The sequence below is a fragment of the Bidens hawaiensis genome, unplaced genomic scaffold (genome assembly GCF_021521415.1).
Source record: "Bidens hawaiensis isolate Kalapana, Puna unplaced genomic scaffold, B.hawaiensis_p1.1 tig00008933_1, whole genome shotgun sequence".
Taxonomy (NCBI): Eukaryota; Viridiplantae; Streptophyta; class Magnoliopsida; order Asterales; family Asteraceae; genus Bidens; species Bidens hawaiensis.
Genome location: NW_027491648.1, coordinates 326563 through 349709, shown reverse-complemented (window position 1 = coordinate 349709; position 23147 = coordinate 326563). Strand labels below are relative to the sequence as shown.

The 23147-nt window shown below is 38.1% G+C and overlaps 2 protein-coding genes across 3 annotated transcripts; both read right to left on the bottom strand.

Annotated features, from left to right (window-relative positions):
* Positions 1-2877: 2877 nt before the first annotated feature.
* Positions 2878-4995, bottom strand: LOC143530347 (uncharacterized). The gene is made up of 5 exons (XM_077025904.1): positions 4671-4995; positions 3366-3446; positions 3133-3258; positions 3005-3047; positions 2878-2924 (listed from the first exon to the last, which is right to left on the bottom strand). Exons 1-5 carry the CDS (start codon positions 4931-4933, stop codon positions 2886-2888), a joined length of 552 nt encoding a protein of 183 aa, XP_076882019.1. The 5' UTR covers positions 4934-4995; the 3' UTR covers positions 2878-2885.
* Positions 4996-18283: 13288 nt separating this feature from the next.
* On the bottom strand, positions 18284-22770 carry LOC143530370 (putative serine/threonine-protein kinase PBL7). Of its 2 annotated transcripts, none has more exons than XM_077025921.1 (6): positions 22644-22770; positions 21404-21594; positions 21143-21332; positions 20136-20527; positions 19180-19588; positions 18284-18564 (listed from the first exon to the last, which is right to left on the bottom strand). In XM_077025921.1, the coding sequence occupies exons 1-5, from the start codon at positions 22744-22746 to the stop codon at positions 19247-19249; spliced, it is 1218 nt and encodes a 405-aa protein (XP_076882036.1). In that variant the 5' UTR covers positions 22747-22770; the 3' UTR covers positions 18284-18564; positions 19180-19246. The 2 variants fall into 2 exon arrangements, with proteins under 2 accessions (XP_076882036.1, XP_076882038.1); XM_077025923.1 differs by having other exon boundaries at positions 19187-19588.
* Between the last annotated feature and the right edge of the window lie 377 nt (positions 22771-23147).

The window sequence follows — 23147 nt, the reverse complement described above, 5'->3', positions numbered from 1 at the left end:
TTTATCACCCACAAATTCTTAAGAAATATATAAACTACTTAATTTTCAATACACGGAAACGAAATAACAAGTCTATTATTTATCTAATAAAAAATCACAATGGACATTTTAAATGTCAGTTGGATTATCATATTTAAATAGTAAAAAACATTATTTTTTTCTCTTACTCATTTTTACTATTTTGTTGACTAGGTCAAACTACTATACTATAAAGAACAAATGTGATAATGAGGAACACAATCAAGACACATACCATAATGTTGATAACTCAGTGGCATTGGTTTTGGTTGAGAATAATGTGACTATTAAGACACCAAGGAATGATGAAGATCATCATGAAGACATATTTGACAACTCTATGGCATTAGTTGTGGCTGATCATTCTATGGTAAAAGAAGATGAAAAAGATGTGTCAATAATTTCAAGTGGAAATGCGAAAGATGTACTTGATGCTTTAAGGCATGCTAGAGAAAGCCTTCAAACTTCAATGCATTTGAGAAGACATATGGAATCAAACATTCCTCAAGCTAGACTTGATAGTATCTCATGTTAGATATTAAGTAATTATAGGTGATAAGTATGCATGACCAAGACTCTTATTTTTTTGATACTCTAAATAAAATCATATGCATAGTCTTGGACTCTTGTCTATGTAATCTAAAAGACCTACCGAAGCAAAACCCTCTGGCTCGCGCACGATATATTGCCTCAAGCGAGACTCAAACCAATAATCTCTTTATCTACTTTCATTAACCACACATAGATGCATCTTATTAAATTTAAACACTTCACCTTTATGTGGAGAGGAAACACCTTACAATAATGTCTTTTGAATACAATACGTAATAAATATATTATTTTTTTAACGGCTAATTGGATCACTAACGGGCTGCTGACTCACTCGCTCATCTTCGTTACCCGAGTACGAAGATCACCCTCGGAAGGAAACACATCATAGGTGAGAAAACCTCATAGCCCAACCTTAAACCCTCTTTTTTTGTCAGACATACGTGGAACTTGATTCCAATTTTTTTTTTTTAATTTACGTCTTTATGTATCTCACCTTACTCACTTTAGCTAAAATCACTAACACATAAATATATTCATTCATATGTAATATCTAAAATAAGTGATCATAAATTGTGTTTATAACATGTTGGAAGTCGCGAATGTACATTGATAATGAGAATGAATTTATTAGACATTTATGTCGTGGAGTGGTTAAATTAAATGTAACACAAGGGATGCATGAGTTGACAAATAACTACTATCTAGTTGTACACCAACACCTGGTTGGTTCTCCAGATGCCACGTGTGCTGTCGCAGTTTGTTGAATAAGCCTCCACATCCATTTTGTGACAACTATTAACTATTTGAAGTTTCATATTTATTGTTTGTTTTAATATATTGTCTCATGCAATAAATCAAATTCACATTTAACTATTACCAAAAGATATCTTATGAAGTAGTGTTACTGTTTATTAAGCTTCTTGTCACGGGGTCTCACAAGTTATCCGTTGCGCCTTTTAGTTAATGAACGGGTTACTCTGCCTCGCTTACTAATATAGGTTACTATGTTCGTCCTTCCATTGACTTATTAAGAGAGTGACCACAACTCTCGAATATCAAAAGTGAAAACACTAACTTTCATCATCATTGATGCTCATCATGCTCTTACAATAAGAACATGCCAGTGTTCACGAATGACGTGACCACAATGGTCAGGGTGATGAAAGTTACTGATAAAAAACATAAAAGTCCTTTATTATTTGTTTTATAAACCAGCCGTAATTTTTCCAAACAAGACTGCCAGGCCGTTTAAGTGGTCAGATGTAGACGTGAAAATGAAGATAAAAATATGATTAAACATTAAACTTCTTTTTTCCTCACGCTAAACCTACTTCTTTGGTTAATGTTATTTATGGAACATCACTATCGTGACTGGATTAATGTAACTTTAAAGTGTTACCGGGTGGGCTGAGATTAGCCTCTTGCTAGATCCAGTGTTTGTATCAATGTATTGCTGTTAACAATAAAAATCTTTTAATTAACTAAAAGACTGGTTTGTTGACACTTTGATTGTGTTTACAAACACAACCATCACCATTAGTTTGACCTAAAAACCGTTTAATCAGAACACAAACATGCTAATAGTACGCTTAGTTGAAGAAAACTTATACATGCACTAGCATCAAGAGATTATTATTGTACAGCAAAAAAGAGATCAAAACAATAGAGTACACATAAACATAACCAAGATTGTTATTTAACATTGTGGTCCTTCCTCGTTTGCTACAGTTCATACTAAACACCTACCTACAAATCAAATAGAACTAGCAGCCCGACAAAATTAACGGCAATCACCTCCCCAGTGTCTCAATCAAATAACCAACCCGTTGCATTCTACCATTATAATCAAGCATTCAAGTTCTAACCAGAGAGATAGTAAACTGATTTGACTTTAATCTAACATCATCTGACCATGATTCTTGGTGCATGAAATGCAGCCCAGATATGCAACATGCATTATATGAACATGTATCAAAACATTTAATAGCAAAACGATGACTCAAAATACCTGGATTCACCAAAAATCATAGACACGATGATGCTAGGCTCGATAATGAGGTTTCATATTCTCTGATAACTACTCTTTATATCATTTTTAGTTTGTTTTCGTTTAGAAGACACTGGGATATTGCTATTAATTATGTCTGGCATGCTAGCTTTACCGATTCTCACTACACCTAATACATGAGGAAGCACCATATCTGCAAAATCAACAAACACACGTGTCAGCCGTCAAATGTGAAATCAGTACTCAAGACTATGACCAAAGGAAAAAAGTCAAACACGGGTCTTACTGAAAAAAGACAGTACAGGCCTCAAGCCTCTCCCCCCGCCTTGCCAGCAATGGCTGCCTTCTGTTAAAAAGGATAAAAAGACCAACTGATGAAAAAGCACATATATATTTTTACAAATTCACATGTTTAAAAAGACATACCGGTTCAATTTTTCCATTTCCAGTTACGGATGTTGCTGAAAATCTGTAGGATAAATGAATAATACTTCAGATTACTGTTTTAAGACTTAAACATAAATAGAAATTGATTTTGTTGATGAACTAATTACCTAAGTGCTCTTGCTTTCTTTTTCTCTTCTTCTATAGGATCAGAACTGGAAGATGATCCAAATCTAGAAAGTCTAGCCTTCTTTTTCTCTTCTTCTTCACTAGGTGTTGATTTTGTGATACCAAATCTGAGTACCAGAGCAATGTATTCATCAGTTAACAAACGAAACAGTGGTAAATATAAGTTATAAAATTAATATACAGAATGGTTTCAAAGCATGAAGTTAATAATAACCTCTCTGCTCTAGCCTTTCGTTTTAGCTCCTCAGCTTTCTTTGTGGCATCCGACCCTTGTGACCCAGATGCTGTACCAAACCTATAATGCAAATATGGTGCAACCATGAAAGAGTTTATAAATGCGGCTAAATTACAGATCAAACAAATGGATTATGATACAACATAATCAGATTATACACTCATCCAAATAAACCGCATGTGTTTTATTTTGAGTAGTCATAGAGAAAAAGTGTTTATACTCATAAGTCAAAAAACCAATCATTGTTTAAAGCAAATTATTAAGAACAAGTCAATAACCCGTGCTATATGATCTTCAAAATAATAAAATTTCAAGTATTCGGTCCCTTCTAAAAGATAAAGATCACAAGAGTAACAACCTGATGATCAACTACATACGACCGATCTATTCAACGACGCATAAGTATAGAAATGTATCCGCGCCTCAAGGTAATGAATTGGAGTCCTTGAAATGACAAGGATCACAATAAACAACGAGTTTCTAATCAATTCTAAAAGGTAGATCCAGTTAGCCAAACTAATTACTCTTAATATAAACCACAATACGTCAATATACCATATAACGGTTTGGTTTATCAAATGATCTGCTGTGAGCCAGTGAGAAGACAAAGTTAGACAATCAATTTAAACAATTCAACACCCAGAGAACCCATCGTTAACCCCCAAACTAGTAATAAACTATACTACGATCAAAAAAACATTAAACAAATCTACATATAATATGCTACAAAGCAAAACATATACCAATACTCTCAGCAGCAATAGCACAATCAGTATCCACTAACATTAAATAAACTATATAATCAGCTATGCAGTCAATCTCGGTGGTATCTCGGTTACCGGTCCTCATGTGAAATATCGGTACCGATAATATCGGCAATATTGACCGATATTTCACCGATATTCCGATATAAGTGTTTTAAATCTTAATTTTCAACTTTTAGTGTTTAATGTTAGTGTATTGAGTCTTAATCAGTTCCTACTTGCTACATTTGATAGTGTTTTGCAAGTTGCAAAAGGATAATTTGTTATATATATAAATTCTCCATGATATTAAAATTACCGATATCTCAAATATCGGTCCTCGAACGATATCCGATATTTTTCCGCATTAACTGCTTAGATAATCAGGTAATATTCAAACTTAAACCCTTAACCCTAATCCTTTTAAACTGACACAAATTAAAACAATGACAACTTAATCATAAAATGATATCAACATATACAGAAGCTGAAACCCTAGCAAGCTTCACACATTATTATTATACAATCAATAATTAACTACCTCTCGGCGCGTGAATTGCGTTTCTCTTGTTCGGAAAACTGAACCGGCAAACCGAACCGCTCGGCTCGGCGAACCTTCTTCTGAGTATCGGTAACCGACTCACCTTCTCCTTCTCCGTTGTTTTTATTATTATTATTATTATCCGCCGTGACGGTCACCGTATCTTTAGCATTCTCGGTTACTGTTGTGGCGGGAACTGTGTTGTCTAGTGGCTTCTCAGGATGGTCGCCAGTGTTCGCCGTCGTTGTGTTTGATGCCGCCATTGATTGAGTTGAATGATGAGGGTTTGAGATACGTGCCCTAACTAACCTCTGATCAGGCGTTAATTAGTTAGTGTATACGAACCTTGGGGGCAATAATTAAACATTTGAAAACCTATGGGTGAAATTTGCATTTTTCTAATACTTGATTTTTAGTGTTTTTAACTTTGTACACTATTCAATGGCGAAGCATCAAAATGTATACATAATTTCACAAAAGGAGGCCGGATTCAATTTTTCAGCCGCAAACGACTAAATTTTACACTACGTATAAATAATTTCTGACGAAAACGAGTAATTTTACACTACTATGTAAAAAAACGGGGGGAGGGGCCGCCCCGGGCCCTAAGCTACCTTCGCCATTGACACTATGGTGTCCTAAACGTTTGCCGCTCACTCGAAAAAGGCTCGCTCATTTTTTGATTGATTGTAAACGAGTCAATCTGCTCAATCGGTTCGGCTTGAATACAATTTTTTAAACCCTTTAATTTTATAGTTCATTATATCGATTCAAGGTTTCAAAATACTTGATTTGGACAAAAATCTGCTAAGGATCAAGTATCCAAATCTGTTAAGTGAGGTAAGGTGCTAACTTGATAATGACAGGTGGGTAATCGTAATATTGGTGAACACAAAGGTTTGATCACGAGGGAAAAATCCCTTAACCAAGATAGTCTTACTTCGGTCAAAACTTATCAATGTAATCTTTGGTCGAATCTCTTCAATCAATGATTAACTAAGTAATCGTTGGTCGAATCTTTTCGGTCAAGGATCAACAAGGTAACCTTTGGTCGATGAGTATATGATTATCGTGATCTCCGGCACAAAAAACCCCCGGACGGTGAAAACTATCACCGTCGTTTATATTAGACAAAAAGGGTGTTACAAACATAGTGGAGCCAATGATCGAGATTACAAAATAAGCTAGTGAATAGAGAGAATGCTTGTTTCTGCTCTAGTGTGTGTGCTAATACATGTGTTTTTCTACTCGATCATAGCTCAAATAAATAAGAAAATATTACTAACAATATTCCCTAACTATCCGGAAGTCTTCCACTAGCCGCTCCACGACCTTTGACCACGTGTCAATAGCCGTCCAGTAGCGAGATAAGCGGGAGAACGAGTCTTATAGCCGTTGTTGATATTTGCACGTTCATCTTCACATGAGTTCGTCCATTAACAGCTACATTGAAGTAGGATCTTGGATCCATGCTCCAGCTAGAGAATGCTCTGTGAGGATAATTGATGCAAGTACGTCTTAAAGTTGTCACACCTATCCAACATGTCTGTTGCTTCCTCTTCTTCTTCTCTGGTTGCTTCTAACCCTTCCGAACAAACTTCCGATGACCGCGAGTTGTTGGAAATGGAACCCCAATGCCTCATAGCCAACCCATCTTCTGAGATTTGTAAACTGAAAGATCGTGAGATTGACGAGTTCCGCCCGTTATTTCCCCCAAAAACCCTATTCCGCATTTATGAATCCAGTGTTCGTTGCGACGTGTATTCCAAGGTCTGGGCGTGTTTTCCGGCGACTCCCTTTCTTATCGGCTACAAGTATCCTTTTCCGTTTTTTACCCAAAGTTTTTTCGATTCTACCAGCATCTCTTACATACAAGCTATGCCGATGATTTGGAGGGTTCTTATCACCATCGAGAGAATCATTGAAGAGGAAAAAATCGATTTTGGCCTTCCCGAGTTATCATATTTATATACCCTCACTACCCACGGTCCTGCTCGTTTTATCTTCAAATCCAAGCCCCGACAGCCTCATTCGATCTCAAAAGCCACGCTAAACGATTCCGTGTGGAGGAATCAGTTCTTCTTCGTAAAACGCGACTCAATACCAGGGGGAATTGATCTTCCTTCAATGTGGGTCACGAAGGGTAGGATCCTGGATCCTTAAGGAATAGCAGGATCCTTTATTCTCAATTTTAATCCTTATTCTTTTTTGTTGTCTGCAGTTGAGAACTTCGCTTCATTGAGCAAATTACCTGGAACAGAAGAGAAAGCAAAACGGTTCCTAGAGCTGGATACCGAAGTTAGGACCTTTCAAGCTCGATTTGTTGAAGGTTTTTGTGATATCCCCTCAAGTTCAAGCATGTCAAGTAAGTTAATAATTTTAAAGTAAATAAAATAAAATAGAGTACTTATCTGTCAACTTTTCTTCTATAGGCACTAAAAAATCAGGAAAGTCCGCTCTCAAGTTCTCCCTAGATGACATCGACTGTATGGTCACTTCTCCTGCTGTCAAGAAGGAGGCTTCAAAGGCTGGCACTAGCTCCGAACCCAAGACTGCCACGACCAGGGCCAAGTCCGCAGCTTCCAAGAGGAAAAGATCCTCTGATCCTGAGACCCATTGTGACATCGTCTGCTCTGTAAGTATATTGTATCCTGTCATTTCGCATTTTAGGATCCAATATTGTTCCAACCCTGATATGAGATTTATTGATAGGTTGTGACCGCTATGAGGGACCATTATGAAAAAATTATCCATCAGATGAGCGAGAAAATGTCTGGGTTAAGGAAAGCTATGGTTGCTAAGGACAAGGCTATGATCCAGCTCTCCAAAGAAAAGAAACAGTTGGAGGCTCAGCTATCCTTAGCCAAAGCCCAATGTCAAGACGCAGTAGAGTAGGCAACTGATGAAGCCAAGGTGTGGGCTGCTAGGTCAATATTCCAGGCGCGGATCAAGATGGCGACGGAGGTCGGTGATCCTGCTTTTGACAAGTCGGCCTGGGATGTGGAGAAATGGAAGGCTGCTTTTGACGACCTTGGTGGTGAGGATGATTAGGAAATGGTTGAGAACACCGAGGATGGGACCAGTGGCGTTAAGGAGGCAGTTGAAGCTGGCAAGGGAGAAGGTGATGTTGCGGTTGAGGATGCAGCTTAAGTGGGCGATGAAGGATATCAAAGACAAGGCCCGAGCCCACTTTTTTATTTTGTGTTGATGTTTTTCTGAACAATTTCTATGGTCTGTAATAAACAGTAGTAACTAGGATAAAGGATCCATGATCCTTAAGACAATCTGCGGGGGTGACAAAGGTGGAGGGATCCTCTGTTTGTGAGGATGAAGCCTTTGTTGCCCCTGTTTTTAAATTTCCTGCACTTATAAACTGTTAGTAACGCTTACTTAACCCAGATGGATAGTCCATCTTTTGCATGGTGAAGTCCGGGTTAAGAATTTTGGATAAGTCCTTGCGGCTTATTAATATATAAATCTTTTGACTTTTTACTTGTTATTTATTTTCAAAAATTTTGTTAGATATAATCTTAACATTGTTGAGACTTTGACAAATAATTTTAAGCAAAAGATTGTTAGGATAAAAAAACCCTTATGAAAATCGTTTAGGATAGAATATCCTTAAGGAAAAAATATTAGGAAATAATATCCTTAAATAACAAATATTAGGATAAGACATCTTTAAAAGTTGATAAAATTTATACAATAGAATTTCCTCAGAGGGTAAATTGTTGGATAAAGTTTCCTTGAGATAGGCAAAATTTTTAGTATTAAAATAATTTTAAAGGAATAATCCTTTTGAACTGATAGATCCAAAATTATTGCAAAAAATATTATAGATAAGTTAATTAGCAGAGATCATACCAGAAGGTCAAGATAGATCTAAGTTACCAGAAGTGTTGAAATCTCATTTGTTTTCGAAGGAATAGCTTTAGGATCCGGGATCCTTAGATTTTTTATCTTCACAAAAACTTAGTCAATCTGTTGCATATAATTCATAATGTTAACTAGGATCAAACCCATTATCCTGGGGACAAGCCCAAACTGGGGATGTTAACTGGGGACTCGCCCAAACCGGGATTTAGCCCAAACGTGAGATAACGTGAAAATGTTATAAACCGGTGGTATGGTACGTCTACCATAAATCGTAGGATCCTCCATATAGCCGGAAACAACGAAATTGTCAGCCACTAAAAGTGTGCTGGTCCCGCTGCCCCAGACTATACATCAGATAGCGTGCGCAACTGGCGATCGTGAGAAAGGTGAAAACCTTTCAACCGTAGGGGATATGACCATCGGGGGTCATATCCAAACGTGGGCTAGGCCAAGGGAAATAAGATAATACCTCAAATGCAAAGGAGAGGTGGCCAACCTCTTGAACATCAAATGAATCATTATAATCCTGCATGGTTATTCAATACTTGGAAAAAATAAAGTGTTAAGCATATATTATCCTTAAATTAACAGTAATAATTCAAAAAGAATAATTGATTCAGAAAGATGTTACCGATTTAAGGATCCTAGATCCTTTTTAGGATAAAATATCCTCTCAGGATAGTGGATCCTGATCAGAAAAAATATTTCTTGAGGTGGATGGCATTCCATGCTCTTGGTAACCTGTTGCCTTCCATTGTGAGCAAATGATAAGGTCCTTCCCATTTGGGCGCTAGCTTCCCATCAGCCGGATTTGTTGTGTTTTGGAAGGCTTTTCTTAATACTAGATCTCCTTCTTGAAATCTCCTGATTATGATATTTTTGTTGTATGCCCCAGCTACCCTTTGTTGATATGCTGCCATCCTGATCTTGGCTAGGTCTCTGAGTTCTTCTATAGTATCCAAATCTTCAAGAAGGACTTCTTTATTGGTTTCAGGATCACGGATGCTCGTTCTTGCCGTAGGAACCACCATTTCTGTAGGGATCACAGCTTCTGATCCAAACACCAATGAGAAGGGTGTTTGACCTGTTGCATTTTTAGGCGTAGTCCTGTCAGCCCAAAGAACATAAGGAAGTTCTTCAGCCCATTTTCCCTTCTTGGATCCTAGCTTCTTCTTTAGATTGTTGATGATGATCTTGTTGCTAGACTCTGCTTGGCCATTGGCTTGAGGATGAACCAGAGTGGAAGTAATCATTTTGATGCCCCAGCTGTCACAAAAGTTAGTAGTTCTACTCCCAATAAATTGGGAGCCATTGTCACAAACAATTTCGGCAGGAACACCAAATCTAGTTATAATATTTCGTTTAATAAAAGATATCACTTCCCTTTCTCGGACTTGTACGAATGCTTCTGCCTCAATCCATTTGGAGAAGTAGTCAGTCAAAGCAAGCATAAAGACCTTTCCACCTGGTGCTTTTGGTAGCTTGCCTTCAATATCCATACCCCATTTCATGAAAGACCATGAGGAGGATATAGGATATAGAGGCTCCGTTGGCTGATGAAGGATGTTCGCGTGTCTTTGACAAGCATCACATTTTCTTGAATATTGCACTGCATCCTTCTTCATTGTTGGCCAGAAGTACCCAGTTCTGAGTATCCTGGAAAATAATGCTCTTCCACATGTGTGGTTGCCGCAATATCCTTCGTGAAAGTCTTTAAGCACTTCCTGGATTTCAGGATCCTCGATACACCTCAAGTATGGACCTGCAAGAGATTTTCTGTATAGCATATCATATAATAAAATATATTGTGATACCTTGAGTCTGAAGGATTTTGGATTCTCCGTGGCTGGGATCTCTCCAGTCTGAATGTACTTTTTGATCGGGAGGATCCAGGATCCTTGATTGTCCGAGGATAATGGATCCCAAAGTACAATCTGCTTATCACTTGTTATTTCCCCAACTTCTTGCTTTCCTATTGCTGACGAGAGTATCTGAATAATTGGGATCTTCGTATTTTGTGGTATTTTTAGGAATGAGGCTAAATTTGCTAAGGCGCCTGCCTAACATTTTCCTCTCTTGGTACCTGTACTATACTAAACACTTCGAAGGATTTTGCTAATTCCTTCACAATTTCTAAATATTTGATCATATTTTCACCTTTTACGGTATAAGAACCGTTAAAGTGGTTAGTAATGAGTAAAGAATCCATATAAACTTGAATATACCTGATCCTCATACTTTTGGCTAAAAGTAAACCTGCTATGAGTGCTTCGTATTCTGCTTCATTGTTGGTAGCTTGGAATGCACATGCAATGGACTAGGGTATTATGTCCCCCTGTGGCGATTTCAGTAGTATGCTCAATCCCGTTCCTCTTACGTTGGATGCTCCATCTGTGAAGAGGATCCAAGGATCCTTGATCTTTTCCAGTTGTTGGACCTCCAAGTTAGCTTCTTTTTGTAGATCACTAGTGAAATCAGCCACAAAGTCCACCAGTGCTTGAGACTTGATTGCTGTTCTCGGCTCAACTGGATATCATATGCACTTAACTTCACTGCCCATTTGGCCATTCTAAGAACATTCTTCACAGGATAATTAGTTCTCAAAATAATAGGATGAATTTCAAAATTGTGTCTCAATTTAGTAAAGCCATAATTAAAGCAAGAATTAATTTTTCAAGATGAGAGTATTTGGCTTCTGCATCTAACAGACTCTTACTTACATAATATACGGGGTGTTGTTCACCTTCATGATCCTTGACGAGAACAGCACTTACTGCATTACTTGAAACTGCAAGGTATAAATACAAGGATTCTCCGTCCACAAGCTTCATTAAGGATGGTGTTGAGGATAAGTAATCCTTCAACGACTTGAGCGCAGCCTCATGCTTTTCTGTTCATTCAAACTTCTTATTCTTTCTAAGAATATCGTAGAAGTCTTTGCATTTCTCGGAGGATCTTGAGATGAATCGGTTGAGAGCAGCTATTCTTTCCGTTAGTTTTTGGACGTCCTTGACGTTTGCAGGTGACTTAGGGTTGATGATGACTTCAATCTGTTCAGGGCTTGCTTCAATTCCTCTTTTAGTCACCATATATCCCAGAAACTTTCCAGCCTTAACACCAAAGTGGCATTTTGACGGATTCAGTTTCATGTTATATTATTCAATGATATTGAATGCTTCCTCGAGGTCTCTAAGGTGATCCTCAGCTTTCTTTGATTTTACCACCATATCATCTATGTAGACCTCCATAGTCTTACCCAACTGATCCTTGAACATCATGTTGACTAATCTTTGGTATGTTGCCCCTGCATTTCTTAGTCCAAACGGCATAGCAGTATAACAATATATGCCGGTAGGAGTCATGAATGCAGTATCTTCCTGATCAGATGGTTCCATCTGAATTTGTTGAAATCCAGAGGAAGCATCCATGAAAGTAAGCATTTCATGTCCTGCCGTTGCATCCACCATGGAATCTATATGTGGCAATGGGAAAGGATCCTTGGGGCATGCCTTGTTTAAATCGGTAAAATCGACACACACCCTCCACTTTCCATTCTTTTTTGAAAAAACGACCACATTAGCTAGCCATCGAGGATATTGAACCTCTCTGATCATACCGGCCTTAAGAAGTTTTTCAACTTCTTCTTGTATGATCTTGTTCCTCTCAGGAGCGAATTTCCTTCGCTTCTGATGGACGGGTTTAACAGATAAATCAAGGCCGAGTTTATGAGTGATTACCTCTTTTGAAATACCTGTCATGTCCGAGTGCTTGAAGGAAAAAGTAGATCTTCTTTGTCCTAAGAAGGATATTATATCCTCCTCGATTTTACTGGGGATACTGGATCCTAGGAACACCTTAACTTCTGGATCATCGGGGTCCAATGATACTTCTTTATGGTCTTTCTCCCAAGCTTCCAGCACGTCCTTAGGATGTTGCTGTAGTTGCTATGCTATAGTTTGCTTGTTTGTTGGCTTCATTGACGATGAATAATAGTTCCTAACCTCCGCTTGGTCACCCACTATCTTTACAACTCCCCAAGGAGTAGGTAGCTTGATGTATTGGTGATAAGTTGAAGCTACAGCCTTCATTCCATGGAGCCAAGGCCTACCTAAAATAACATTGCAACATGAAAGGTTATTTATAACACAAAACTTTTTATATGAATTTAACCCTTCGATATAAATTGGGAGGTTGATGTCCCCCAATGTTTTCTTGGTTTCACAACTGAAACCGACCAGCACCGATGTTCTAGGAACGATTTCTGAATCCGGGATATTCATCTTCTTTAGGACATCATGTTGGATAATGTTGACTGAGCTGCCACCGTCTACTAGGATCCTGCGTACATAATGGTTAGAGATAAATAAAGTAATAATCAAACCGTCGTGATGAGGATCCTGAATGTTCATTTTGTCTTCCTCATCGAAGAAGATCCTCTTGTCTGTTGTTAAGGTGGTTGATGTTTTGGACAAAAATCACTCAATGATAATGTATCCAAATCCGTAAATGTGAGGTATAGTGCTATTATAATAACAACGAATGTATGAACGAAATTGAGATGAACACAACGATTTGTTACGAGGAAAAGCCCTTGATCTTTGTCGGATCGCCGTCACAAAAACCTCGGGTGATGACAAATCGTCTATCACCACTTTATTAATATAAAAAATAAGGATACAAGGTTTGGAGAATATGATCAGTGTTACAACGAAAGCTATGTGTGTGTGTGTGTTGCTGTTGTGTTGGGTGTTTTTTCCTAGCTGATCATACCTATATTTATACATAAAAGGCAATAACTCAATGGAGTTATGAATAATAAAGACTATTAACTAATAATCCCTAAAAATCCACCTCATCTTGAATATTATCGTAACTGCCACTTTGACCACGTGCTCCATCATTCAGGTTGCGAAATAGGGGGGAGACCAGGTCTTGGAGCCGTTACACTTGATAAATATCAGTCTTCATATAAGAAATAACCGTTAATAGCACAAATACCGAGGATCCATGATCCTGACATAGCTCTGGAACTCTTCAAAAGGATAATTGATCCAGACACATCAATATCTTCTTGACTGCAAGTTAGTGGATAGACTGAGTCTTCTAACCGTTATACCTGCTAAATATTAGACTACATATGAGAACAACCATTAATTAGTAATAAGTACTGAGGATCCTTAATCCTGATACATGCTAAGGATAACTGATCCAGACATATGCCAGGATAACATATCCACAGTGTCAAATTTCTATGCACAAACAGTTGACACTATTGGTCGATCTCCGATATCCATCTTTATCTCTTTAGCGAGTTTTTTTGCTGCAGAGAAAGAAGTTCCACATATGTCAGAACCTCCGGAGATGAAATTGATCGTCTTCATATCCAGCTTGTCCTGATGAGGATCATGGATCCTTGAATTGAAAAAGATTCTCTGATCAGTCATTCGAGTAGTGGGGATGAGCGGTCTTCTCTCGTCGTCCAGTTCTAATTCTACTACGGGATCTTCTCTTATGGCACAAGAATCTTGAAATAATTCGTAGTCTCTAGAGACAAAGTTGATCACATAAGCATCTGGTGGTGGTGGTGTTGCTTTTTGTGGAAGGTCTTCAGGATCCTGGATCTTGGATTTCTTCCTCCCCAAGAGTTCTTTAAAGTGGCCCTTGCTCAGGAGGTAACCAATTACCTTCCTTAAGCCGATGCACTCGTCTGTCGCATGGCCAAAGTCTTCGTGGAAGGCGCACCACTTAGATTTGTCCTTGAAACCGACAACCTTTTCATTCTTTCGTGGCCACCTCGCTTTTTCTCCAAAATCCTTCATGGCACGGATCAAGCCATGAGTGTCCACAGAGAAACAATAATCGGAGATGCAATGATAGTCTTCATCGTCATCTCCCTCTTCAACTGCCCGTACATTCTGATTGTTGAACTTGGCATACGGCTTCGAATTGTTATTTCTGTTCCAGGATCCTTTATTCTTCTCGGGGGTTTCTTGTTTTTCTTGTCCCCCAAGACAATCCTGGATCCTTTTGTCTTCTTCCAACCGGATGTATCTTAATGCCCTGTTTCTGACTTCGTCTAATCACCTGCATGGAGTCATCACTAAATCATCATAAAAGGGGGAGCTCTTCTGAATTCCCATCTTGAATGCTTCAACAGCAGTAGTTATGTCAAGATTTGGGATTTCTAGAGCTTCCTTGCCGAATCTGGTGACGAAATCCCTAAGGGATTCATCACTAGATTGGACAACACGATATAAATCACTGGTTAACCTCTCAAATTTCCGACTACAGGAAAATTGAGTGTTAAATAAGTTAACTAAGTGAGAGAAAGAAGTAATTGAAAAAGGAGGAAGACTTAGCAGCCATTTTAGAGCGGCTCCCGTTAGTGTGGATCCAAAGCCCTTGCATAGGCAAGCTTCTTTGAGTCTCTCCGGAATAGGATTGATCTCCATCCTTTCCCTATACCGTGCTACATGTTCTTCAGGATCAGTGGTCCCGTCATAAGTCTTCATATTAGGAGTTTGGAACCGCTTCGGGATTTCAGCATCACAAATAGGCGGGGCGAATCTGGATACTCTGGCTTCCCTCAGGTATTTCCGGAATTGGTCTTATGACCCCGGGAACACTGGATATCATATCCTTGAGCTTCTGCAACTCCTTGGCCATAGCTTGGTTGATACCTGCATCCCGCATAGAACCACGGTTAGCATCTAAGGATAAAGGATCGTACAAGTTACCTCTTTGCTGAGTGAAGGTTGGCATCTCGGATGAGTAGATGGGATAAGAGGAGTATGCAATGAGAGTTGGTCCTCCGGAGGCTATAGTCTGCATGGGGATTATGTCTCCTTCATGGACATAGGAGGATCGTTGATGTTGGACGCCTGAGGATCCTTGATTCGAAAAGAAGGATCCTTAATTTGGGATGAATGATCCTTGAGGTTGGGTACCATAGGATCCATGCAGAAGAATGGCTGATCCTTGTGGATAATATGAGGATCCTTGATTCTGAAGAGCCATAGATCCTTATTGGAGATTAGTCGACCTTGGCGGATCTAACGAGAATCCTTGAGCCTGTTGACCCGTGGACCTCTGCTGAAGGATAGATGATCCTTGCTGAAATAGCGAGGATCCTTGAGCCTGTTGACCCATGGACCCCTATTGAAGGATAGATGATCCTTGTGAGAACTGAGCCACGGATTCTGGACTGGTGAAATCCAGCATCCTTGGCATAAGGGGGGTGAGATCCTATGCTAACCTCTTGTTCTTCTTGAGATCTTCTATCTCACGAAGGATCCTCTGGTTGGTCTTGTTCTGCTGCTCCATGTATGCTTTAACCTGCGAAAACATAGATGAAACATCACTGTTATATTAACCACCGGGGCAGCAACAACGGTTTTTGAGCTCTGGAAGACTGGTAGTTGTGTCTTGCTCCCAGCAGCAACAGGCCGTTGCGTTCCCGTAATTGGCGGAGGCATCGGTGACAAAGTTCTTAATGAGAGAGGAACCGTAGCCGGCATGGTTGATGAAGCAGAGGTTGATTGAGAGGCCATTGATAGTGATATGGGTATGAAAAAGTTGAGAATGATAGGAATAATATGGATTATAGCACCAATCGCCCCACGGTGGACGCCAAATTGTTTTGGACAAAAATCTGTTAAGGATCAAGTATCCAAATATGTTAAGTGAGATAAGGTGCTAACTTGATAATGAGAAGTGCGTAATCGTAATATTGGTGAACACAAAGGTTTGATCACGAGGGAAAAATCCCCTAACCAAGATAGTCTTACTTCGGTCAAAACTTATCAAGGTAATCTTTGGTCGAATCTCTTCAATCAATGATTAACTAAGTAATCGTTGGTCGAATCATTTCGGTCAAGGATCAACAAGGTAACCTTTGGTCGATGAGTATATGATAATCGTGATCTCCGGCACAAAAAACCCCCGGACGGTGAAAACTATCACCGTCGTTTATATTAGACAAAAAGGGTGTTACAAACGTAGTGGAGCCAATGATCGAGATTACAAAATAAGCTAGTGAATAGAGAGAATGCTTGTTTCTGCTCTAGTGTGTGTGCTAATACATGTGTTTTTCTACTCGATCATAGCTCAAATAAATAAGAAAATATTACTAACAATATTCCCTAACTATCCGGAAGTCTTCCACTAGCCGCTCCACGACCTTTAACCACGTGCCAATAGCCGTCCAGTAGTGAGATAAGCGGGAGAACGAGTCTTATAGCCGTTGTTGATATTTGCACGTTCATCTTCACATGAGTTCGTCCATTAACAGCTACATTGAAGTAGGATCTTGGATCCATGCTCCAGCTAGAGAATGCTCTGTGAGGATAATTGATGCAAGTACGTCTTAAAGTTGTCACACCTGTCCAACACATCACCATACTAAACGCAATCATTAGTAAACAAGTAATACCGAGGATCGTCGATCCTTTATATCCTGACACATATTTCAAGGATAAACTATCCATAAGACAGTTAAGGATAAAGGATCCTCAGTATAAAATTCATGGCCTAACAATACTATAAGTTTGTTTACATGTTCATTATATCTCAATTTAAACTTTTGTGTCCTAAAAATCTACAATCTATTACACGTTTGTCTAAAGATTACTATTTGTTTACAAAATATATTATTTACAGCTTTCAAACTTGTTTGTTATTGAAATTTTTAGAGTGCCAAAAAGTTAAATAATTAATGCTCGAAAATCGCTCGATTCGATTTTGACTCGTTTCGGTTTTCACTCGGTTCAAATTGTAGTCGTTTGGTTCGGTTGTAAACGAGTCAAACAACAAGCGAGCCTTTGCTCGGTTCGGCTCGGCTCGGCTCATGAACAACCCCAGTGGACACATCCACTAACTCAAATCACAGCTCATTGCTCTGCAATCAATATAACTTGACATTGACACTAATCGCTACATGTTATCATCATCCAACCACCTCTCAGCTTCTCTTGCTCTCGAGACCACTATTATCTCTTTCTTTTGATTGATTACTGTCGAAATTTGGACAAAAGAACCGGTTTCGGAACCGACCATACCCTACTCGCGGGTACAAACCATGCTTTGGTTTTCCCCCGAGAACTGAACCTGGAACCGACTCGGAGGAACCGGTTCCGCCAATACCCGACCCTATCCTACCCGAAACCCGAAAAAAAACCTGATGGAGCCGATCAGATACCTAATTATACCCGGAACCAGTTCCTACCCGGGTCCGGTTTTGACTTTTGTTGACCATACCCGGTTCGATTCCGGTTCCTGAGAATACCCGGTTTGAGTTAAACGAGGAGATGGGGGTGTTAATTCGATCAGGCTCTCAATTTTATCTCAAGTTTATGAACTGTGATAACATAATAACCATTCTAACCCGAAATCAAATACTCTAATTCATTCACCTCTAAAAATAATTAGTCACTTATTTGTTTAAAAAGTTAAAACAAAAATATTATTTGGATGAATAGTAAAAACTTGGAAATACTATAAACAAAATATCTTAAAACCTCAAAATTGAAAAAAGTAAAAAACACCATAGACATCCTTCACCAAGGTTGCGTTTTTTATTATTTGGCCACGCAGAGAATGGTGATGTCATCTAATCTACACTTTTTTGTAGCCTAGATGGTCCATGGTATCATGACATCCTGTCGGTGCACCGTGTCCAGTTGTACAAACTACAAAGCTTTCTCAAAACAAAAGTAAAACATATGTTCTGTTACATATATAGTATATGATCTGTACACCATAAAGTTGGACAACAATCTAAGTAAAAAGATGATACTTTATAGGGGGTATCATATATATTCCCCAAAAGCCTTTCTATAACATTAATAAATACTACATGAACAGGTTAACAACATACAAACACATACACAAGTACATCTACACATTATCAACCAAAACCGCATACTAAACCCCATCACCGACCACCACCAAAAATAAACACCAACTCGTTCGACCGCGATCTGACTAGTTTTTCCAAACTCGTACCTACTCTACCAGAAACCTGTTTTCAAGTAAACAGCAAGTATAAGTTATGTCTCAAATGCAATCGGTTTTGCCACCTCCACTTGTACAAGCGGATATTACACCTTTCGTCCTTTAGGTATATACCAGCTGCTTAGTTATGTCCTTCAACTAAGTTAGTAACAAATCAATAAATAAACATCCTATATTTGAAAAGTTGTAACATATTACATCCTTTCCAGTAACTGGTGTTAAAAAACTTTGTTAATTTTTGACAAAATGACTGTTTTACCCTTACACCTAAAGGACAGAGCACGCAATTTTCACAATCCTTTCCACTAACTGGCGCTGAAAGAAATAGAAAAGTAACCCGTTATGAAAATTACATATTTCTAACATTTTGTCCTTTGTGTGTAAACGCAATATAATCATTTTGTAAAAGATTAATAGAATTTTTAACACCGGTTCCTAGAAAGGAAGTAATGTACTAATGTGTAACAACTTTTCAAAGAAATGATGTTTTTTTTGGTAGTTGACTTCGCTTAAGAACACACAGACTGCAAATTGGTACATACCTAAACGCTGAAAAATGTAACTATATATTTTATTAACTTAGAAAATATTAAAGAAATGTAAATCCCCTTTTAAGACATACCACATACCTCAGTATAGTTCATACTTCAGAGAGATAAAAGACCAAAAGACGGCATTGCCAATGAATTTCAGAAAAATCTTTTGGTTAGATTTTTCTCCGATCCACTGCCACTCCCACTCCCACTTCCGCCATTCTGTTTCTTGTCACTGTCTCGTTTTGATCTAGGAGGTGTAGAAGGTGACCACTGAGAGTTTTGATTCGGTTGAGTTTCAGGGTCATATTTCTGTGAAGCAAGGTAGCTCAAAGCCGTAACCACATCGGCTATAACTGGACGCATGTTCGGTTGTTCCTGGACACACATGGCTGCAACCGCAAGAGCCTGGTACAAACCCCGGGCTGGATACTGACCTTGCAGCAACGGATCCGCTATCTGACTAAACTTCCTTCTGTCTTTAAACAACGGTCTCGCCTAATAATACATTGTAAAACCATAATAAAATTCCGTGTTGTTACAGTAGGGTTGTAAACAAGACAAGTAGAGCCGAGCCAGGTTGGGCTAGGGCTCTCAGCTTGGCTTTATCTTAACTAACTGAAAAGTCGAACTCGAGCTTGGCTCATAAAAAGCTCAAGCTAGCCCGTGGCTCATCAAGACGTAATTTTATTTAAAGTAATTATTTTTGTACTTTTCTTATTTTTTTACACATTAATGTAGAAAAGGCAAAAAAAAAACAATTCTAGATACATTTTTCTGACACACACAGCTTGTTGACATACACATAATGCAAAAGTTATATATTAAAACTTGGGGTTTAATTTCAGCGAGCCAAATGAGCGAGCCAACAAAACGGTTAACAAGCAAGTCATCAGCAGAGCCAACGGGTTCAGGCTCGGCTCGTGTATAAACCAAGTTGTCTTGGCTTGGCTCGGTTCATCTGCAAATGAGATTTTTTCAAGCGAGCCACGAGCGTTACGAACAACCATATTTTATGGTTAACAATGTAGTCAAAATCACTTACCCATGCAACCAAATTCTGCTCCACTCCAGTTTTAGAGTTATCAATGGCTTTCCTGCCTGTAATAATCTCCAAAAGCACAACACCAAAACTATAAACATCTGACTTTAAAGTCAACTGTCCTGTCATCGCATACTCGGGAGCACAATAACCATAAGTACCCATGACACGTGTAGAAACGTGTGTATTATCCCCAACGGGCCCCAGTTTAGCCAACCCGAAATCAGATAGTTTTGGGTGGTATGATTCACCAAGTAATATGTTTGAGCATTTTAAGTCGCGATAAATGACTGGTGGACTCGCTTTATCGTGCAGATACTCGAGCCCTTTAGCAGCTCCAGCAGCAATTTTCATTCGGGTGTTCCAAGTGAGTCGTTGTTTACCAGGTGATGGGTCTGCAAGACATAAAATATATATCAGAACATAAATGTTGTTTACCAAGTATCAGTTCGGAAAAAAGTACTTCATTTTGAATAAAACTCCGTTTTCAGTAAACTTAAAAGATTAAACATAACCGCTGTACTTAGATTTTTGAAAATATATAAGAATGCAAGCTATTAGAGAAAAATAAAATTCAGTGATAAGCGTAATATCATCAAAATCAGAAACCAAACCATAAAAATGAATACAGGCACCGATGTTGTTTGGTTGATGTCGGTGTAGTTGCAGATCGATGTCCATTTCGGTTCGTTACAGTGCCAGTATGGTACCGGTACTCGGTATAGTTTCCAATACAAAAAACACTTTACTTTGAATACAACTTTGTTTACAATAAAATCATACCATAATGTTGAGAAAGAGAAAAACTAAACACGAGCAAATTTAGTTTTTTTTTTAATGTTAGCGAACGCAAGTTATTAGAGAATAATAAAATTAAACTGGTTAAAGATGTACATTATTTTTAGTATAAGCGATGAAATTGAAACATTAAAAAAATTTAGCTTTACTGTTTATACAAGTTAGTAATTATATATATAAACATTTTCTTTTGCAGATAATGTCATTATTACCATGAAGATGGTCATCTAGTGATCCTAAAGGCATGTATTCGTAAACCAGTAATCGTTGATCTCCATCAGCACAATAACCAATCAAGTTCACAAGATTCGGGTGATGAAGTAAACCCAACATCAACACTTCCACTAGGAACTCACGGTTTCCTTGTAGCCCGTTTCGATCCAGTTGCTTGATTGCTACAATCTACACCAATGACCAATTATTTAAATAAATTTCATGTATCTGCAAACATAAGTTTTTGAAACTGAACTAACCTGATTTGAACTTTCAAGTCGCCCTTTATAAACTCTACCAAAACCACCTTCTCCAAGAAGACAATCACCTCTGAAATTCTTGGTTGCAGCTGCTAATTCACGAAATGTGAACGTTTGTGCAGCAAGATGATCCGATCCACCATCTTTGATCGCTTCCTTTGGTTTGAACAATGGATTTGACCTAATGCTCTCTAAAACACAAGCAACAAAAAACACAAAACTCTCAACTTGAAATAATGCAAATAATAACTTATCAAGGCATTTAAAGGAAGTCTAGGGTATCTAGCTTAAGAAGATGACCATGATATGTCATCGAAACCTATAATATTTAGTGTAACAGTTGAACCTAGGGGTGCAAACGAGCCGATCTGCTCGTGAGCTACTTGAGCTTGGATCAATAGAAAGCTCGAGCCTAGCCCGAGCCTCAAACAAAGCTGATACGTACCCAACTATTAATGAGAATTAGTAGAAGAATATGTAGTGGGAAGTTAAGCGAATAACCGTCATTAGAAGTAGTATTAGTAGATCGCTTGTTGTCTATTCATGGCGTCGATGTTATTATTATAAAATTAGGGTTTCTTAACCTTGTATTTGGAGAATTGCCATCTCGAATTTGGCTAGTTATGTTAGTTTCAGTAATTTAGATTTCCGGTTTCTATCAAAAGCTTGTTTAGTTATTGAGCCCAAGCTCGAGCCTTGTATGGGAAGCACGTTTAGGCTTGTCGAGCCTTAACAAGCAGAGTTGTTTGCGAGTTCCTCGAACTCATATCGATAAAAAGTTTGGCTTTTTCGAGCCTTGTGTATTTTTAAGTTTTACCTCTTTGTACTTCTATGTATTAATCGTGCACTGCACCGTCGAGCCTGAGCTGACGTTTGGCTTGTTTAAAAAGAAAGTAGGTGCAGATTTGATATGATTTGATTTAGGTCAAAAACAGACGAAACATCAACACCACCAATAGCTAATCAATTCATACATCTAAACCAGGCAAATAGTATTTGATTTAAACAGTTACAGAAACCCTAATCAGACAAATAGATTCAAATAGAGCAAAATGAACAACATCGACAATAATAATAATAATAATAATAATAATAATAAGAGAATTATTATTTATGGATTTAAATTAAACAAAATGATAGAATCAGATAATGATATTTATTATATGGAGGTTTTAGGTTATGATTATTATTAATATTATTATAGGGAAATAGGAATCTGGAAATAGAGAGAAAGAAAGACCTGAAGATGGTTTAATCGGATCGTGTTGTTGATTATTATTATTATTCTTACGCTTCTTCTTCTTCTTCTTATTTGGTGTTCCAGAACATGGAAACCATCCCATTCTCTTTCTTTATTTGCAGACAGACAGTTGTAATTGTAAACAAGAAAGAACGAAGAGCAGTCAACACTTCAACGGAAAGATAAAAAAGAGGTTTTATTGGTAAACTCCGATGATTGATAATAATAATAATAATAATAATAATAGTGTTGAAACCATGGAAGTTATTATAACGAGTTAATCACCATTTTCGTCCATTTGTTTTGCTACTTTAGTCACTTTAGTCTAAAGTTTGAAAGTTTGTTAATTTAGTTTCCATTGCATTAAATATTAGCCACTTACGTCTCAGCCGTCTAACAGCATCATGCCGTTAGTTTAAGGGTATTTTTGTCTTTTTCTTTTTTTTATTTTGATTTAATGGTCATTTTCGTCCTTGTGGTTTGATAGAGTTATGGTGTCGAGAA

Excerpts from the sequence above, each read along its gene's own strand:
- LOC143530347 (XM_077025904.1), bottom strand. The coding sequence starts at position 4,933 with ATGGCGGCATCAAACACAACGACGGCGAACACTGGCGACCATCCTGAG. Across the intron at positions 3,259-3,365 it reads CGAAAGGCTAGAGCAGAGAG|ATTTGGTATCACAAAATCAA; the intron begins GTTATTATTAAC and ends TCTGGTACTCAG. Across the intron at positions 3,048-3,132 it reads AAGAAAGCAAGAGCACTTAG|ATTTTCAGCAACATCCGTAA; the intron begins GTAATTAGTTCA and ends TTTATCCTACAG.
- LOC143530370 (XM_077025921.1), bottom strand. The coding sequence starts at position 22,746 with ATGGGATGGTTTCCATGTTCTGGAACACCAAATAAGAAGAAGAAGAAG. Across the intron at positions 21,595-22,643 it reads TCCGATTAAACCATCTTCAG|AGAGCATTAGGTCAAATCCA; the intron begins GTCTTTCTTTCT and ends CTTGTGTTTTAG. Across the intron at positions 20,528-21,142 it reads ACTAGATGACCATCTTCATG|ACCCATCACCTGGTAAACAA; the intron begins GTAATAATGACA and ends TATGTCTTGCAG.